Source organism: Schistocerca nitens, chromosome 4 (assembly GCF_023898315.1).
Source record: "Schistocerca nitens isolate TAMUIC-IGC-003100 chromosome 4, iqSchNite1.1, whole genome shotgun sequence".
In the NCBI taxonomy this organism is placed as follows: Eukaryota; Metazoa; Arthropoda; class Insecta; order Orthoptera; family Acrididae; genus Schistocerca; species Schistocerca nitens.
Genome location: NC_064617.1, coordinates 928385424 through 928403169, shown reverse-complemented (window position 1 = coordinate 928403169; position 17746 = coordinate 928385424). Strand labels below are relative to the sequence as shown.

Genomic DNA, 17746 nt, shown 5'->3' with positions numbered 1-17746 from the left:
TGGAAATGAAATGTCAGAAGGAAGCAGCATTGGACGAGGTGTTAGACAAGGTTGTTGCCTGTTGTTTAACGTATACCTTGAAGAGATTATTGCGAAAAGCTTAGATGGGAAAAGAGGAATATGTATTGGTGGAAAGAGAATGGAATGTATAGCATTTGCTGATGACATGGTATTAATGGCCGAAAGTGAGCGGACAGTGAATAACATGCTCAAAGATCTGAATGAAGCTTGTGTGGAATAAGGGATGCAAATAAACACACCAAAAACAAGGAGTATGGTCATCAGTACAAGAGGCAGACTGTCCAATATTAAAATAGGACAATCTACCATTAGCTAAGTAAGTGAATTTAAATATCTTGGAAGCACAATAACTGCAGACTTGAGATGTCGCCAGGGGTGAAAACTCGAATTGCCATAGCAAAGGAGGCATTCAACAGAAAGAGGAGACTCCTATGTGGCAAATTAGATAAAGGACTAAGGAAAAGGCTTGGCAATTGTTTTGTCTGGAGTGAGGCAGAAACATGGACGCTGAGACGAGAGGATGAAGAAAGGTTAGAAGCATTTGAGATGTGGATGTGGAGGAGAATGGAGAGAATAAGCTGGATGGAAAGAGTGAGTAACGAAAAAGTATTGGAAAGGGCTGGTGAGAGAAGATGTCTGCTGAAGGTTGTAAGAGAAAGGAAAAAGAACTGGTTGGGACATTCATTGAGAAGGGAGTGCATGCTAGCAGATGCTTTGGAAGGATTGGTTTGTGGGGGAAGACTGAGAGGAAGAAGGAGATACAAGGTGATAGACGACGTAAAGGGAAGAGGAAATTATGCAGACCTGAAGAGGATGGCAGAAGACCGGACAGCCTGGAGAACTACCATGTGAAAACCTGCCTTTTGGCAGAACACTGATGATGATGACGATGATGATGATGATGACCAGGAAATACGCTATCTACTGTAAATTTTTATTAATGTTAGGGACTGAAGACTCATGAAAGTCAAGATCGCACAAGAAATTTCCTTTATTTGGATAAAAAAAAAAGTGTGTGAAATCTTATGGGACTTAACTGCTAAGGTCATCAGTCCCTAAGCTTACACACTACTTAACCTAAATTATCCTAACACACACACCCGTGCCCGAGGGAGGACTCGAACCTCCGCCGGTAGCAGCCGCACAGTCCATGACTGCAGCGCCCCAGACCGCTCGGCTAATCCGGCGCGGCTTATTTGGATCGACTGCAAGCTAACAATCTAGCCATCTTCAGGTCGTAGAACGTACTTGATTAGTTTTGGTGCCATCATAGCTTCACACATCGTTAAAATCTTTCTTAAAATGACAACATCCACACATGACATAATTAAAGATACTTTTTCATCGTTCGTGACCAGTGTAATTTAACGATGGTCATATAACAAAGGCATTATGCTGTTAGTAACTAACAAAGTCAGTATTTATATAATGAAATGATGATCATCAAGTTTCAACGAGCTAACTTACTTGGTAGTGACATACACTCCTGGAAATGGAAAAAAGAACACATTGACACCGGTGTGTCAGACCCACCATACTTGCTCCGGACACTGCGAGAGGGCTGTACAAGCAATGATCACACGAACGGCACAGCGGACACACCAGGAACCGCGGTGTTGGCCGTCGAATGGCGCTAGCTGCGCAGCATTTGTGTACCGCCGCCGTCAGTGTCAGCCAATTTGCCGTGGCATACGGAGCTCCATCGCAGGCTTTAACACTGGTAGCATGCCGCGACAGCGTGGACGTGAACCGTATGTGCAGTTGACGGACTTTGAGCGAGGGCGTATAGTGGGCATGCGGGAGGCCGGGTGGACGTACCGCCGAATTGCTCAACACGTGGGGCGTGAGGTCTCCACAGTACATCGATGTTGTCGCCAGTGGTCGGCGGAAGGTGCACGTGTCCGTCGACCTGCGACCGGACCGCAGCGACGCACGGATGCACGCCAAGACCGTAGGATCCTACGCAGTGCCGTAGGGGACCGCACCGCCACTTCCCAGCAAATTAGGGACACTGTTGCTCCTGGCGTATCGGCGAGGACCATTCGCAACCGTCTCCATGAAGCTGGGCTACGGTCCCGCACACCGTTAGGCCGTCTTCCGCTCACGCCCCAACATCGTGCAGCCCGCCTCCAGTGGTGTCGCGACAGGCGTGAATGGAGGGACGAATGGAGACGTGTCGTCTTCAGCAATGAGAGTCGCTTCTGCCTTGGTGCCAATGATGGTCGTATGCGTGTTTGGCGCCGTGCAGGTGAGCGCCACAATCAGGACTGCATACGACCGAGGCACACAGGGCCAACACCCGGCATCATGGTGTGGGGAGCGATCTCCTACACTGGCCGTACACCACTGGTGATCGTCGAGGGGACACTGAATAGTGCACGGTACATCCAAACCGTCATCGAACCCATCGTTCTACCATTCCTAGACCGGCAAGGGAACTTGCTGTTCCAACAGGACAATGCACGTCCGCATGTATCCCGTGCCACCCAACGTGCTCTAGAAGGTGTAAGTCAACTACCCTGGCCAGCAAGATCTCCGGATCTGTCCCCCATTGAGCATGTTTGGGACTGGATGAAGCGTCGTCTCACGCGGTCTGCACGTCCAGCACGAACGCTGGTCCAACTGAGGCGCCAGGTGGAAATGGCATGGCAAGCCGTTCCACAGGACTACATCCAGCATATCTACGATCGTCTCCATGGGAGAATAGCAGCCTGCATTGCTGCGAAAGGTGGATATACACTGTACTAGTGCCGACATTGTGCATGCTCTGTTGCCTGTGTCTATGTGCCTGTGGTTCTGTCAGTGTGATCATGTGATGTATCTGACCCCAGGAATGTGTCAATAAAGTTTCCCCTTCCTGGGACAATGAATTGACGGTGTTCTTATTTCAATTTCCAGGAGTTTATAATGCAAAAGTTACTTTCATCTTTTAAGTTTTGTATACCAGTGTATCTGTAGCACACTCGCTGAGAGATGTTTGCCGTCTGGCCCTGGTGGCACGCACAGCTATTTGACGCAATTGTTGTGTCGACACGTCGCTACAGGACTGGATTGGACTGAGTGAAGGGAGTTATGGGACGAAACCGTGAGGTCATCAGTTCCGCAGTTCAGAACTTAGTTGCGTAAGATAGAGGTGTCCTTTAAAAGTGGGCGAATCCTGTCAGAAGGGTCAAACTATAAAGCAAGAAAGCTAAAAATCTACACAGTAGAAGCCATGAAAGGGTAGGCCAAATCTAAAACCTGGAAAAACAGAAGGATAAAACAGGGGAGTGGTCATGCGTCCCAGACCCTGAAAACACGAAGACAGGCCCCAACCACAACCACCCTGCCCCTGCTCCAGGAGTAAAGCAAAACCCTATAACTGAAAACAAAAACCACTTACATATAGGAACATGTGGACCAGTTCAGCCACCCGTCAATTGTCAGCTAATAAAGACAAGCAAGAGAAAACAACGGGCGAGCCTAGTATGAGAGATGCGTAGACGGCCTGACACAGTGGACTCCTTCCTAGAGGAGCAGAAGGAAGATCGAAGATTATTACTAAGAGCAGTAGCGCACCAGATGTGGTTCCACTTTTGGGCAAAGAGAGATTTGACGTGTACCTGCATATCTGTATTGGAATCATGGAAGGCAATGAGGATCAAGTATCTGCCTCTCTAGTCAAATGGTCAGCCTATTCATTCCCTGGGATGCCCACAAGCCTTGGGACCCAGAGAAAGGCAACTTCGCAGGCTTCACAGCCAAGGGCATGGAGAAGGTCATGGATAGCAGAGACCAAAGGGTGAGATAAGTGGCGTCGGTCTGTAGCCTGCTGGCTGCTCATTGAGTCAGTACATATTAAAACTCTATGGAGGGAGGCCTGAGTAACAAAATGGAGGGTCACTGTTAACGCTAGCAGCTCTGCTCTGAACAGACTACGTGCTCTCGGCAGTAAATGGTGTTCCACGCCAGCAAGAGACGTAAAAGTGTATCCAATCTTATGTATCATTTTAGAACCATCACTGTAGAAGATGACAGCATCTTCAAGGATGGCATGTACAAGAAGCTGGAATAACATACAGGCGACAGAGACCTTACGATCTTGGAATATGTCGATCCTAATATCTGGTCTAACTACAATTCAGAGAGGGGGGGGGGGGAGGAAATACACAGGGCACATTCCAGTGAGTGGAGATGGAGATCCTGACAAAGGGAAGTGAGGATGCATTCCAACTGGCAATCCTACCTGAGGGCAGTTATCAGGAGAAAGATATCCCAAGTTTGCAAAGAGGGCGGGAAACACGGGATGATAAAGGAATTGTCCAATGGTCGAATGCCGATTGCGCAAGAAACCACGAGTTGGCTCTATCGTATTTGTAATGGGGAAATACCCGCTTCTGCAAGGAAACTGTAGACAGGACTAGTGCAAAAGGCACTGATATCCAGATACATCCCATAATGATTAAAAGGGTCAAATAGTTTCAGAGTGGAAGGAACTACTAAGCCATAAATCACACAACCATAATATAGTCGGGAAAAAACCACTCCGCAGTAAAGGTGGAGAAGAGTAACACAGTCTGCACCCCAAGATGTGCGAGCCAGAACCAGAGACCATTAAGATTCCGCATGTAGGTAGTCTGCAGGTGGCGTATATAGGGCAGCCACGACACCTTTTTATGAAAAAGCAAGTCCAAGAACCGATGTTGTGTTACATCGAGGCGCTGGTTGCCTAAAAAAATTTCTGTATCGGGGTGTACTGTGGCTCAACGGCAAGAATTCATAACCCGAGTTTCGAGGGAGAAAACGGGAAGCCAGGGGAAAGGGTCTCTGCAGAGGCCAATTGGATGGCACCTTGGAGCTGGCGTTCATCTGGTTCTACCGAGTGGAAGCTGCAGCAGATGCAAAACTCGTCGACATACAATGCCAGTGTAACCAGAGCTTAACAGAGGTTACAAGCCCATCGATGGCAACGAGGAAGAGTGTGGCTCTTAACACAGAACCCTGTAGGATTTGTTCTCCTGGATCTGAAGGATGCTGAATGAATTGCCAGATCTACCCAGGATAGCTGGTAGCATAAAAACTCGCATCTGGAAATCGGAAAGGTGTTGGAAAGCCCCAGTCATGGAGCGTAACGACAATATTACGGCGCTGTGTCGAAAACGTTATGTAGGTCAAAGAAGACTGCACAAGGTGTCGGCGTTTAGCAAAAGCCTGTCGGATTTCTTTTTCCATTCTGAGTAAATGGTCAGTTGTAGATCGTTCTTCCTGGAAACCACACTGATAGGGGAAAAAAGACACTGCGATTCTAGTGCCCAGCGTAATCGGAAGCTAACCATCCACTCGAGCAGTTTATGAAGGACGTTGGTCAGGCTAATCGTTTGGTAGCTGTCGGGAGACATTCGATTCTTCATGGGCTTAAGTACATGGGTAACTATACTGTCTCGCCATTGTGAGGGGAAGATAACCATGAGCCAAATGCAGTTGAAGACGCTGAGTATTGTTGCCTCTGGGTAACTTGGTGTTGGATCATCGGGTTGTGGATGGAATCTGTGTCATGTGCAGATGTAAGAATCTGCAAGAATTCCCATTTGGTGAAAGGCTCTTTATAGGCTTCAGCTTGGCTGGGGTTGAAACAGATGGGGGTTTCTTCAACTCATCGTCTCTGGTGGAGAAAGACAGCAGGATAGGCAGAAGATGCCGATGCTGTCACGAACTGCCTTGCGAGGTGTTCTGCAAGGACTGATGGATCAGTACGCAGGACACACTTTAGTATAAGACCCTGGACAATTGATTGTTGCTGGAGGCCCAGAAGGCTACGGAGCTTGGACCAAATCCGGGATGAAGAGACATACATCCCCAAGGAGGAAACACAGTGCTTCCAGCATTTCTTTATACTGTGCTTAATAAGGTAGCGAGCTCTAGCACAGAGACGCTTTAAAGCGATAAGGCTAGTCTGTGAAGAGTGCCATTTAAATCGTTTCACCGACCATTGGTGGTCCTGGATAGCGACTACTACGTCGTTGGTCCACCACAGGGTTGGTTGTCGACAAGCAGGACCTGTGGACAGGGGGATAGCAGTGCCAGCGACGTCAAGAATAGTGTCAGAGACGTCTTGCACGATCACATCAATCCAATCCGAGAGAGAGGTGTGAACGTGCACAGCAGACATATATAAAGGCCTGTTGGCTCTGCAGAATGCGCATATTTGAGGCCTGTCTGGCTGGAGGCGGCAGGGTAACGATAGAATCACCAGAGAGTGTCCACTATCACAAAGATCATCATGGGGTGACCAGTGTAGTGAAGTCTTGAGAGTAGGTGAGGAGGTCGTGAAATTAATGGCAGAAAAGATACCAAGAGCGGCACTAAAGCATTTAGGAGATCCATCAAAGTCTGCAATAAGTTGGACAATTAGAAAACTGCTACCCTTTGAAGTGGCCCACTCCCACAGGGGCTTGTGTCCACTGAAGTCACTGAGGTGGTGATACAGGGGCGGGAGTTGCCGTTTAAGGCAGGCAGTTAAACTTGACGAAGTGGCCTATCTGGGAGAAGTGTACATTGCAAATGGTGATTGCTGGGGTCGTTCGCACTCGTGCCGCTACTGCTTTCCGGTTGGTATGAAGGGGGATCCAATCTCTAATGGCATCAGTGTGGACGAAAGTGCAGACTCCTCCAGATGCTATCTTGGGGCCCACACCATTCTGATAGGACGCCCGATAACCATGAAACGTTCGAGAGTGGTTATCATGGAAGTCTTGAAGAGCAAGACAGAATGCAGAACATGTTGTTGCGTTTCTGGTAGGTGACGGTAATATCCGTCGCAATTCCAATGCATTATCGTGTGTTGAGAGTTCAGGCTAGACATATAGAAGCTGTGGGGAGATCATGTCACGGGGTCAGTGGTCGTCACTGACGTGAATGGTGTGACATCCATAAAAACAGGGTCTGATTAAGAGTGAGAGGGAGGGGATGAAAGCCCATGGGATGTTGGGGAAACCTCGTCCTTGGTGTTGTGTTGCTTCTTCTTGTCCCTTGGAGGGAGGGAGAAGGTGTTATTAGTAAGGGAATAGGATGGGGGTAAGGAGGAGGGGAGACGAGGGGAAGACATAATTGAGGCAAAGTAGGTGAGAGATTCACAGGGCGAAGTCTATCAGACTTCACTATCAGGCCTCAAAGCAACTGTCAAAGATCTTTATTTCTGGATTCTTTTTTCCTTTTTATAGACTGGTGAGCAGGGAGAATGTAGACCAGAGCAGTTTACATAGTTAGGCAGTAGGGTGCAAGGGCTCTCCACATGAAGAGGGTTACCACAGTCACCACACACCACACATGAGAGAGGCATAGCACCACGAAGGCGTGTGGCTGAACTTGAGACAACCGAAGCAACTCGTGGGAGGTGGAATGTACAGTTTGCGTTGCATCTGTATACCACTACCTTTACCCCCTCGGGCAGGGTATCCCCTGCAAAGACCAGGATGAAAGCGCCAGTGTCTAAACGGTGTCGTTAGTGCCTCTGTGGACGCGCTGGACGAAATGAAAGCCTCGTCATTCCAGATTAGCCCTGAGCTCATCGTTGGACTGGAGGAGAAGGTCCTTACGAAAAATTACACCCTATGTCATAATGACACTTGTGAGGCGTGATATTCACTGGTATGTCTCCTAAGCGGTCGCAGCCATTGAGGCAGGCTGACTGACTGGCAGGAGTTGCCTCTGTAAGGAGGGAGCCAGATCTCAACTTGCTTAAGGATTTGTCCTCAATACTTTCCACAGAAAGGGGTTTGGTGGAGGCTAAAGTCTCCCTATCAATCCTGGTACAGACCAAGAACTGCAGAAAGGGTTTTGCCCCAAGCCAGCGGGTCTAGCCTTTCTACCAAGGGGTAGCAAAGGGGGGAAAGTCTGGGGAGGCATAAACAGGAACTGAGAGAGAACTACTGCTAGGAAGAAACGCGGCCACGTAAGAGGGTCAGAGAGTTCAACACCTTTTGTGTGCCAAATGTCCACCCAGTACGATCAGGCGCTCGCCTCGTGGGCGCCATCCACCCACAGCAATGGCCGCCTGGCATGACGGTCGTTGCCGGGAGTTCCGGTGCCCTAAAAAGATAGACAATCGCTCCTAGGCTATCGCAAGGCGTTCAGAGTGCAGGTACGAGCAGTGTGATCCCTGTTGTGTCAGCGGTCTCAGCCAGATGGGGCTATCGAAGTGGTAACCTAGCAAGGAGGCGAAAGGACTACGGCTGGAAGGAAGGGGGAAGAAAAAGGGAGAAGGAGAGGAGGAGGAAGAGGAAGAGGAGGAGGAGGAGGAGGAGGAGGAAGAGGAAGAGGTCGAGGGGAACCCACACCAAAGGCGCTAGGGAGGGAGTTCTTCCTCATCTGCTCAGATTCCAAATTTAGAAATGGAGGTCAAAAAAGTGAAGTCCAACAGGAGGAGGAAAAGCAAACAACCGAAAACAGCAAGACGAAACGAAGTCAGGAGCATAGCTGGGCCGACATAGACAAGAACACCAAGAGAGGGAAAGGAAGGGGCAAAGGGAAAGGAATAATGACAGGTAGGGAGACGGAAGGAGAAGGTAAAGCAGCCCAGAAATGAAGAAAGGCTGCAATAGCTCAGGGACTCGTGTGTACCACACATGTACACACAAAAGTGCTGGGGGCCCAGTGGGCGAAGTGTGGGTTAGCAGCACAGGAAGAGAAAGAGGAAGTAGTGCTGCAAAGGCTGGGGCCCCGTGATAGTCAAAAATGGTTCAAATGGCTCTGAGCACTATGGGACTTAACATCTATGGTCATCAGTCTCCTAGAACTTAGAACTTCTTAAACCTAACTAGCCTAAGGACGTCACAAACACCCAGTCATCACGAGGCAGAGAAAATCCCTGACCCCGCCGGGAATCGAAGGGGTTCGCAATTTGGATATGTCGTTAGTCAAGTGCCTTCGAGATAGTGAGTGGATCACTTTGTCCCGAATGTCCCTAAATTCTTAGACAACCGATATTCGAAGAAAGCTGTTCGACAATCCAGTTTCCACCATCATATATCTCGCGTAGGAATCGTGAGAATAAGGAGAGAGAGGCTAGATCACACGTAGAGGTATGTAAAGCATATTTTGTCCATCGCTCGTTACGCGAATGGGACAGGGTACGAAATCACGAATATTAGCAGTCACTGAAGAGCGGTATGTAGGAGAGTGTGGATGAGATGGAGTAAGAGCGCGGCGCTTACCCCTTGAGAATGAGCAGCTGCACGGTGGCCATGCACAGGAAGAGGACGAGCGCGGCGAGCACGTAGTAGCGGAACTGCAGGTCCGGCTCGCTGCGGTAGTCCGTCTCGTGGCCGCTGTCTTTGAACCACAGGAGTGCCGGGTTCATCTCCTCTGACTGAGACATGCACTGCCTGTGAGAAAACATGCGACATCTCGCTGCTGTTATCTACATAAATAAAAATGTAAATGTTCGTTTCTTTAAAATCTTAAATCTTCTAAAGTTCTTCGTCGATTGTGACACAACGTTGCATGCTAATACACACGTGTTTCTATACGCCCACTTTTTATGAGACGTATACAATGTCAGAGAGAGGGAAGGAGATGGACAGAGGGGTGGGTTGGGTTGGGTTGTTTGAAGGAAGAGACCAAACAGCGAGGTCACGGGTCTCATCGGATTAGGGAAGGACGGGAAAGGAAGTCGTCCCTGTCCTTTCAAAGGAACCATCCCGGCATTTGCCTGAAGCGATTAAGGGAAATCACGGAAAACCTAAATCAGGATGGCCGGACGCGGGATTGAACAGTCGTCCTCCCGAATGCGAGTCCAGTGTGCTAGCCACTGCACCACCTCGCTCGGTGACAGAGGGGTAGGAGAAAGTGGACACAGAAAGTGAAAAGCACTAGATGAAGAATGAAAGGGGCAGGAAGAGATGGAGAGAGAGAGAGAGAGTGGGAGGGAAGGAGAAGACAGAAGGGGGGAGGAGACGATGGACATAGACAGGGGTGAGGAAGTGATGGACAGGAGAGGGGGACTGAGAGGGGGCCGGAAGAGATGAACAGAGAGAGAGAGAGAGAGAGAGAGAGAGAGAGAGAGAGAAAGAGAAAGAGAGAGAAAGAGACAGAGAGAGAGAAAAGAAAGAGAGAGAGAGGGAGAGGGAGAGGAGGAGAAATTGGACAAAGAAAAGGAGGAGGATGGTTCAAATGGCTCTGAGCACTATGCGACTTAACTTCTGAGGTCATTAGTCGCCTAGAACTTAGAACTAATTAAACCTAACTAACCTAAGGACATCACACACATCCATGCCCGAGGCAGGATTCGAACCTGCGACCGTAGCGGTCGCTCGGCTCCAGACTGTAGCGCCTGGAACCGCACGGCCACTCCGGCCGGCAAAGGAGGAGGAAGTGATGGACAGAGAGAGGGGGAAGGAGGAGGAAATGAACAATGAGAGAGGGGGGAAGAGGAGATGGACAGAGACGGGGTGGAATGGGTGTGAAAAAGATTAGGATGTTTAGCCACTTCACATACATGTTATAAACGTATGCTCTCTGTTTTCCTTTCTTTTAAATTTAAGTTGATTGAGCCATAGCAATGCGCGCCTGGGAACAGTTAGTATTCTATATAATACACTAGCTGACTATCTGACGGTGCCTGGCTACATATTTATCCTTATTCTTCCAGAGCTGTGCTTACATTTCACCCCATCTCTCCACTAGACCTATGCCCTACATAGAAATGCTAAGGGTGTCCTACTCCGCCCCGCTTCCCAGTAATTTTTCCTGACTTTAAATTAAATTCGCGCATCGTTAAGTTGAAACTGCTGCAAAGCGTTCCAGAGATAAGCTGTACATGTCACCCCTTTCTAAAGGCCATGGCTTCAGAGTTGTCAAACTATCTCCATTCAAGCCTAGCAATCCCAAAAATCATGCATTTGACGTTAAGAAAAGCGATTGCGATTACTTTTACGTATCATACAGGTTTGGATGAAATTACGTTGGCGGTTGAAGTCAGTCTGCATTTCTTCTCTTCAGGTACAGTTCCAACCAAACCACCTCGTCGTTATTCTGGGAATGCCTGCCATACCATGGTTTCATCATCTGAATAAAGAGGAAGAATTCACTGTGTGCCATGTCTGGATAGTACAGAAGGTAAGATAATTTTTTTGTAGCCCAAAGAAACAACATGTATCACTTTGTCCGCCTTAGAACGAGCTGAGCTGTTATCGTGGAGCAAAAACAAACCCTTTGTAAGCTTATCACAATGCTTCGTCTCTACAGCCTGGTTAGGACGTTTCGGTAGTTCCTCTTGTGATGGTTTGCCCTTACGAGGATAATCTGTTAACATCACATCAAGATAGTCACGAAGACGCTCAGCATCACTTTGCCCGATGCTGATGCTGTCTACTTCGCCGTTCCGTCAGTTGTGAATTCGCGTGTTTGCACTGCTTGTTTTGCTCCTCTGACTCGAGGTCTTTGTGATATACCCAGAATTCATCTACGGTTTTTCATTCCGAAGACTGTTTTGCTGCAGACCTTCATGCTGCCCTGTCCCGTGCAAGCCTCTCCATCTCTGCATTACTAACGTAACCAACAGGCATTTGAACCCACTAACCGTATTCTGGCCTTCGTCTCCCTCTAAAATTTTTAACTCTCACACTTGCCTATATTACCAGACTGACTATCCCCTAGTGTCTCAGAACGTATATCACAAAACGATTCGTGGTTGAGTCAAATTGTGCCATGAAATTCTTTTTTCGTCTGTTCGATTCAGCATCCCCTCATTCGTTATTCGATCTACACGTCTAATATTCATTATTCTTCTGTAGCATCACATTTTAAAACATTCACTTCTCGTCTGAACTGCATATCGTCCACGTTTTACTTCCGTACAAAGCTACACTCCAGAAGAGAAATCCCAACATTTAAGTCTATATTCAATGTTAACAACTTTCCCTTCTTCAGAAACACTTCTCGTGCTACAGCCAATCTGCAGTCTTTATCCTTTCTACTACGGCCACCATCAGTTATTTTGATGCCTAAATAGCAAAACTCATCTACTTCTTTTATTTTCTAATTTTATTCTATCAGCACTGCTTCATTTAATTCGAGTACATTCCGTTATCCTTCCTTTACTTTTGTTGCTGTTCATTTATAATATCTTTTCAAGACACTATCCATTTCTTTCAGCTGCTGTCCCAAGTCCTCAACCGTGTCCGCCAGAATAACGTCATCGTCCGCAGCTCGTGGTCGTGCGGTAGCGTTCTCGCTTCCCACGCCCGGGTTCCCGGGTTCGATTCCCGGCGGGGTCAGGGATTTTCTCTGCCTCGTGATGACTGGGTGTTGTGTGCTGTCCTTAGGTTAGTTAGGTTTAAGTAGTTCTAAGTTCTAGGGGACTGATGACCACAGATGTTAAGTCCCATAGTGCTCAGAGCCATTTGAGCCATGTCATCGATAACGCTCGAAGTTATTTCTTCTTCATGAATTTAATTCCCTTTACGAATTCCTCCTTGGTTTCCTTAATAGCTTGTTGTATGTACAGATTGAATAACGCTGGAGATAGGCTATAATCTTGTTTCACTCCCTTCTCAATTATGGCTCCCCTTTCATATCGCTCGACTCTTACAACTGCAGTATGGTTTCTGTATAAGTATTATAAATCTTTCGCTTTCTTTATCTTCTTGTATTTTATCTCTACTACGTTCAAAATTTCAAACTGTGTAGTCTAGTCAACAGTACCAACAAAAAATGGTTCAAATGGCTCTGAGCACTATGGGACTTAACATCTATGGTCATCAGTCCCCTAGAACTTAGAACTAAGGACATCACACAACACCCAGTCATCACGAGGCAGAGAAAATCTCTGACCCAGCCGGGAATCGAACCCGGGAACCCGGGCGTGGGAAGCGAGAACGCTACCGCACGACCACGAGCTGGGGACTGTACCAACACTTCGTCTAAATCTACAAATGCTATAAAAGTAGGTTTGTCTTTCTTTAAGCTGTCGTCTTGGATAAATCGTAGGATCAATACTGATTTGCGTGTTCTTGCTTTTCTCCGAAACCGAAACATACTCCCCGAAGTCGGCTTCTACCAGTTTTTCTGTTCTTTTGTAAATAATTCGTGCCAAAATTTACAACCATGGCTTACTGAACTGATGGTTCGGTACCATTCACACCTCTTGGCGGCTGCCTTCTTTGGAATTGGGGTTATTACATTCTTCCTGACGTCTGAGGGTATTTCGTCTGTCTCATGCATCTTGCTCACTAGGGTGTAACAATTTTCTCATGGCTGGCTCCCCCAAGGATATCAGTAATTCTATGAGAATGTCGTCTTCTCCAGGGGCCTTGTTTGCATTTGGGTTATTAGGTGGCTAAAGAAATTATCTTGGTTGGTCTGACATAGCTGCTACATTTTCGTTGCTACTGCCGAACAGCAGGTTTTTTGAGTGTGTGCAAGCAGGCGGGAAACTTACTAATGTTCAGAATGACTTGCAAATTATTGAAAACTGATCCTTGACTTGTTTTCACTTTTTTCACTGCTTCCTAGATTGTAATACCCGTTCTGCCACTTTCTCCTTTACAATTCTGATTTGTTTGAGTACACTGGAAAGGTCTGTGCCACCTAACCACTACGTCGTGTTACTGTGAATTGTCTCCGTACACTTACACGAATTTGTCAGGGATGGTTGCCCTGTTGTTCCCCTTCAAATTCAGAAAACGAATTACCATACGATACTCCACCTAATAATAGACTGCGCCATGTTGTTTTAAATGTTCTAGTAGAGTGCTGTGTTGCAGGTATTTCAATGTTTGGATGTGTACGAGCATTTTCAGACATGTAACTGAAAAAAAAGAAGGCTTCATTACGTAACTTTACGAATAGTGACAAGTACAATATATATGTATTTTCCGGTGGGTGAAGTAAACTGCACAGTGACTAAATCGGTCAACTAATGGAAACTTATTTCAAAGTATGGAGGCAGCTGAAAGTCGATGAATAATCGCTTATTAGCACGCCAAGACGAACAGTTCCTTAGTAAAACGAAGTGTCCCGTACTTTTATGTCGACGTAATATATTTCTCTTTTAGATCATTCTATTTATTCTATTAAATACTACTACTTAATCATCAAAGTAATACAGAACTGTAGCAGGTGTGTATTGTAAACTGTCGCTCCGCTTTCAGTAGAACGACTAACCACACAACAGTATGCATAAGTAGACACTTTGGATGTGCACTTACTTGCAGTCGAAGCAGGAGCTCTCGCTGGGCAGCAAGTTTGACTCAATCATGGAGATGCTCTGTAAACAGAAAATGGACGGTGTTCATTAAATATACGTTGTGAGGAGCTGCCTAAAAAAATACACAAAATGCTTTGTAATCGGCGAATGAGACAGATAAATGAAATAAGAAACCAAACTGTGAGGATAGGAAGGTAAAGTTGGGGTAGTAAGAATTGGCATGATCATAATTTTATAATACTGAGCATACAGAACCCAAAAGTTTACTACACAGGCCAACAAAAATATATATATTGATTACTTTTCTTAGTTAATGGTTTAGTCTCACATCTGGCGACAGCTTTCGTCACAATGTGACCTCGTTATGAATCAGCAAAATACAACTAATAACGATTAAAAGTAATTTAACTTTTCAATCCGAACGAATATTTTACTGAAATTAATATGAAATGAACACTCTATTTCGTAGTTATTATATATATTTTTCTGTATATTACCTTTCTCTCTTCTCCACGAATATTTAATATAGACTTGTCTCCAGTGAGTTGCTTGCTGTATTTCTTGGTGAAGTGGTCTATAGAATCTCACATAATATTGGTAGTCCAGCGGTCCTGATAACATCTTTGCCTCACTCTGATACCTCGGCAGAAGCACTCACCTTGTTCCACAAATACATAATCCAAATTTTCAAGGAAATATCAAAGTGACTTCAAAAGTGGTCTTGAGATTCATTAAATACCCCAGTTTCTTGAACTTGGTTACATAAGAAACGTAACGTAGATCGTTTTTGCTATCTCAGAACTTTCTGGACAACTTCTTGAATGATGGCCATGCCTCACACACACTCACTTTGGTTCAAAGTTGGAATCAGTCATCATTTGTCGCATGTCAGGTCCATCTACCACTCCCTCATTTTCGCACCGAGTGATGAGCCAGATGGTCAGACACTGGACTCGTATTCGAGAGAGCGGTGGTTCGAATCGCAGCCTGGGTGTTCCGTGTTTTTACTTAAGCACTTAAGGCAAATTCCGGGATAGTTCCTCTGAAAGGGCAAGGCCAGTTTGAGTACGACCTTCCCCAACCCGACTTTGTGCTACGTCTCTAGTGACCTTTTCGTCAATAGGACATGAAACCCTCTTTTTCCTTCCTTTATTGATGCAATCAATCATTCAGTTTCGCTTCTGATACATAAAGAACCATCACGCATGTTAGATTGAGACATTCTGCAACTTTAGATAATGCTTTCTCAAACTGTTTTATTAACACATACAGGTGAAAGTAGAATTTTTTACTTTATCTTTTTTGTCAGAAGATTCTCGCTCAAAAAGAAAGAAAGTCAAACAGATTGTCATCGTAGTTGCGATATGTACTAAGCAGCACAAGAATTGCAATTGAAATTTCCACTTTATATTATTATTAACTGAAATACTGTGTGAATTGTATATCATTAAAATTTCTACACTTTTTAAAATTTTGAATGTTACCTGCAAAACATGGTGGATAAAACGTCTTTTTCGTTATCGTATTAGGATTAAACACACTAGAAACAAAAATAATCTACTTTCATCAAGAAGTATGTTCTGTAATACCCAATTGTTCAGATGTCTACGATGAAGGAACGTTCTAGGCTGTGATAAAACTTGGAAATAATTTAAGTAGTCCTATTTATCTGAATAAAAACATCGGAACTGCCGAACATCGAAGTTTTCAAAGTTATAAGAAATTCCACTTCCCTAGCTTTTGTCATGTTGAATATTATTTGTGTTTCACAAATAATTGATCTGTGATAGAATTATTCATCTTCGAAACTATAGTTTATATAAATAAGAAAGCTGATAGGAAGACGCACAGAAAATAACAAAATTCCGTAGTAACAAATGGCTAGGTTTTTATAACATAACAATTCAAAATGTTCCACCATTATCTTGGTTTCACAGATAATGATTCCCATTGCACATGGCCAGAGTTCCATCACCTCTTGGTCGTAGGACATTTTCCTGTAATTAACATGGAGCTGATGGCAACGCTTTATACGTGTTATGTACGACCAGTTGCAGTAGTGTTCAGATTCCCTGGAGAACTGTCTATCCTCAACTGTCGGAATGAGGTACTGATGAGGTCACCATCCCTGTTGAGCAGTGTGATGATGTAGTTAACATATGAGTCGAAACTGCGTGGCGCATTCGTGAGTGTCTGCTTTCCACCTCCAGAGCCGCCGGATATCTTCCGCAGTTTATAATGTCATGTTTATTGCAATCGGAAGTTCCATTCGCCATTGATGCTGTAGCTATATCCACATAATCGGTTCTAACTCAGTTACGAGTCATTGCGATGCCGTTGTCGGCTACTGCCTGGACATGCATAACCTTAAAAATCAAGAACAGAGGTTTTTCCAAATTAATATTGCCAAACTACTGTGCTTCTGTCGTTGAATTGAAGTAAGTGACTCCATGAATTTCGTAAGACAAACAAAATCTTCCTTTTCCAGCAATCTTCTAGTGACTATCATCCGTCGCCACATATCAGAGACCATCTGGCAGTCACAACATTTGGGATAGCGAGCAAGGCCGCCCCTCAGAGCCGAATCCGATCATCTCAAGGGACGCCTAACCTAATATTTCCTGTCTCATTGCTTTCATTGTGTTCCCTTTCATCGCAGCGAAATTAACATTTAACTAAAACTAAAGTTATCAACGATGATGAATAGTCAATAAAATTCGTACTACTAAGAAAATCACCCCAACTGATTATCTGGGAGGGATGAATAACCAATTTCTCTCTGTCACATATTTAGAAAAAGACGGATAACGTAACGGTCGCAATAATATGTAACATTTTGCAGCCCAGCGCTCTGGAAAAAAGGGTTATACTTACGCCGCTATGACACAACATAATAGTCGATCTATAATTAAATAGTGTAAATGCCAATGTGTAATCAAGTGCTGATCAAATCTTGTTATTCTCAGCTGAATTATCTCCCAGTCCAACTCAAAACCAATAAAGCTGTACTCATATCCTCTCACTGTACTTTTACTCATGCATACAAAAAACAGAATGTAAGCAAATGAGCCTTAAACACTTGCACACTAGCTGTCAGATTTGAATGCAGCACCTGTTGCGGTTCACGACCAGTCGGGACAAAATATTTTTTTATATGCTCGCGTGCATGCCATACAATGGCTGGTTGCAGATCTGTCCATTTCACTGTTTAAATCATTTGTCACGCGAGAGATCAGAATTAGCGGAACGTGGCAAATGCACTGAATGAAAGGGAGCATGTGTGGCTACTGTGTCACATATTAACAGAAAAATTGTAGGGAGAGCTGCTGGGGAAACACTATGTTAATACGTCAGTGCTACTGCGCCAATTTGCGACAATACGGTCGATTTAAGACAACATTTCATTGTAAAGACGAGAGAACTCACGAACATACTACCTTTGAAATTGTGAGTGGGATCCTATATTGCAGCCCGCTTCAAAATTGTCCGCTTTTGCTGAACCTCATTTCGTTGCATGAATCGAAGCTAGGTGTGGCGATG

The 17746-nt window shown here is 45.4% G+C and overlaps 1 protein-coding gene across 1 annotated transcript in view; it reads right to left on the bottom strand.

Moving 5' to 3' along the window:
• LOC126253553 (adenylate cyclase type 2) overlaps positions 1-17746 on the bottom strand; it is a 330392-nt gene that overhangs the window by 104613 nt on the left and 208033 nt on the right. Inside the window, exons 9-10 of the mRNA XM_049954961.1 lie at positions 14208-14266; positions 9213-9383 (exon numbers count right to left, since the gene is read on the bottom strand). Of these exons, the coding sequence (XP_049810918.1) occupies positions 9213-9383; positions 14208-14266 (230 nt within the window). The remainder of the gene's footprint in view (positions 1-9212; positions 9384-14207; positions 14267-17746) is intronic.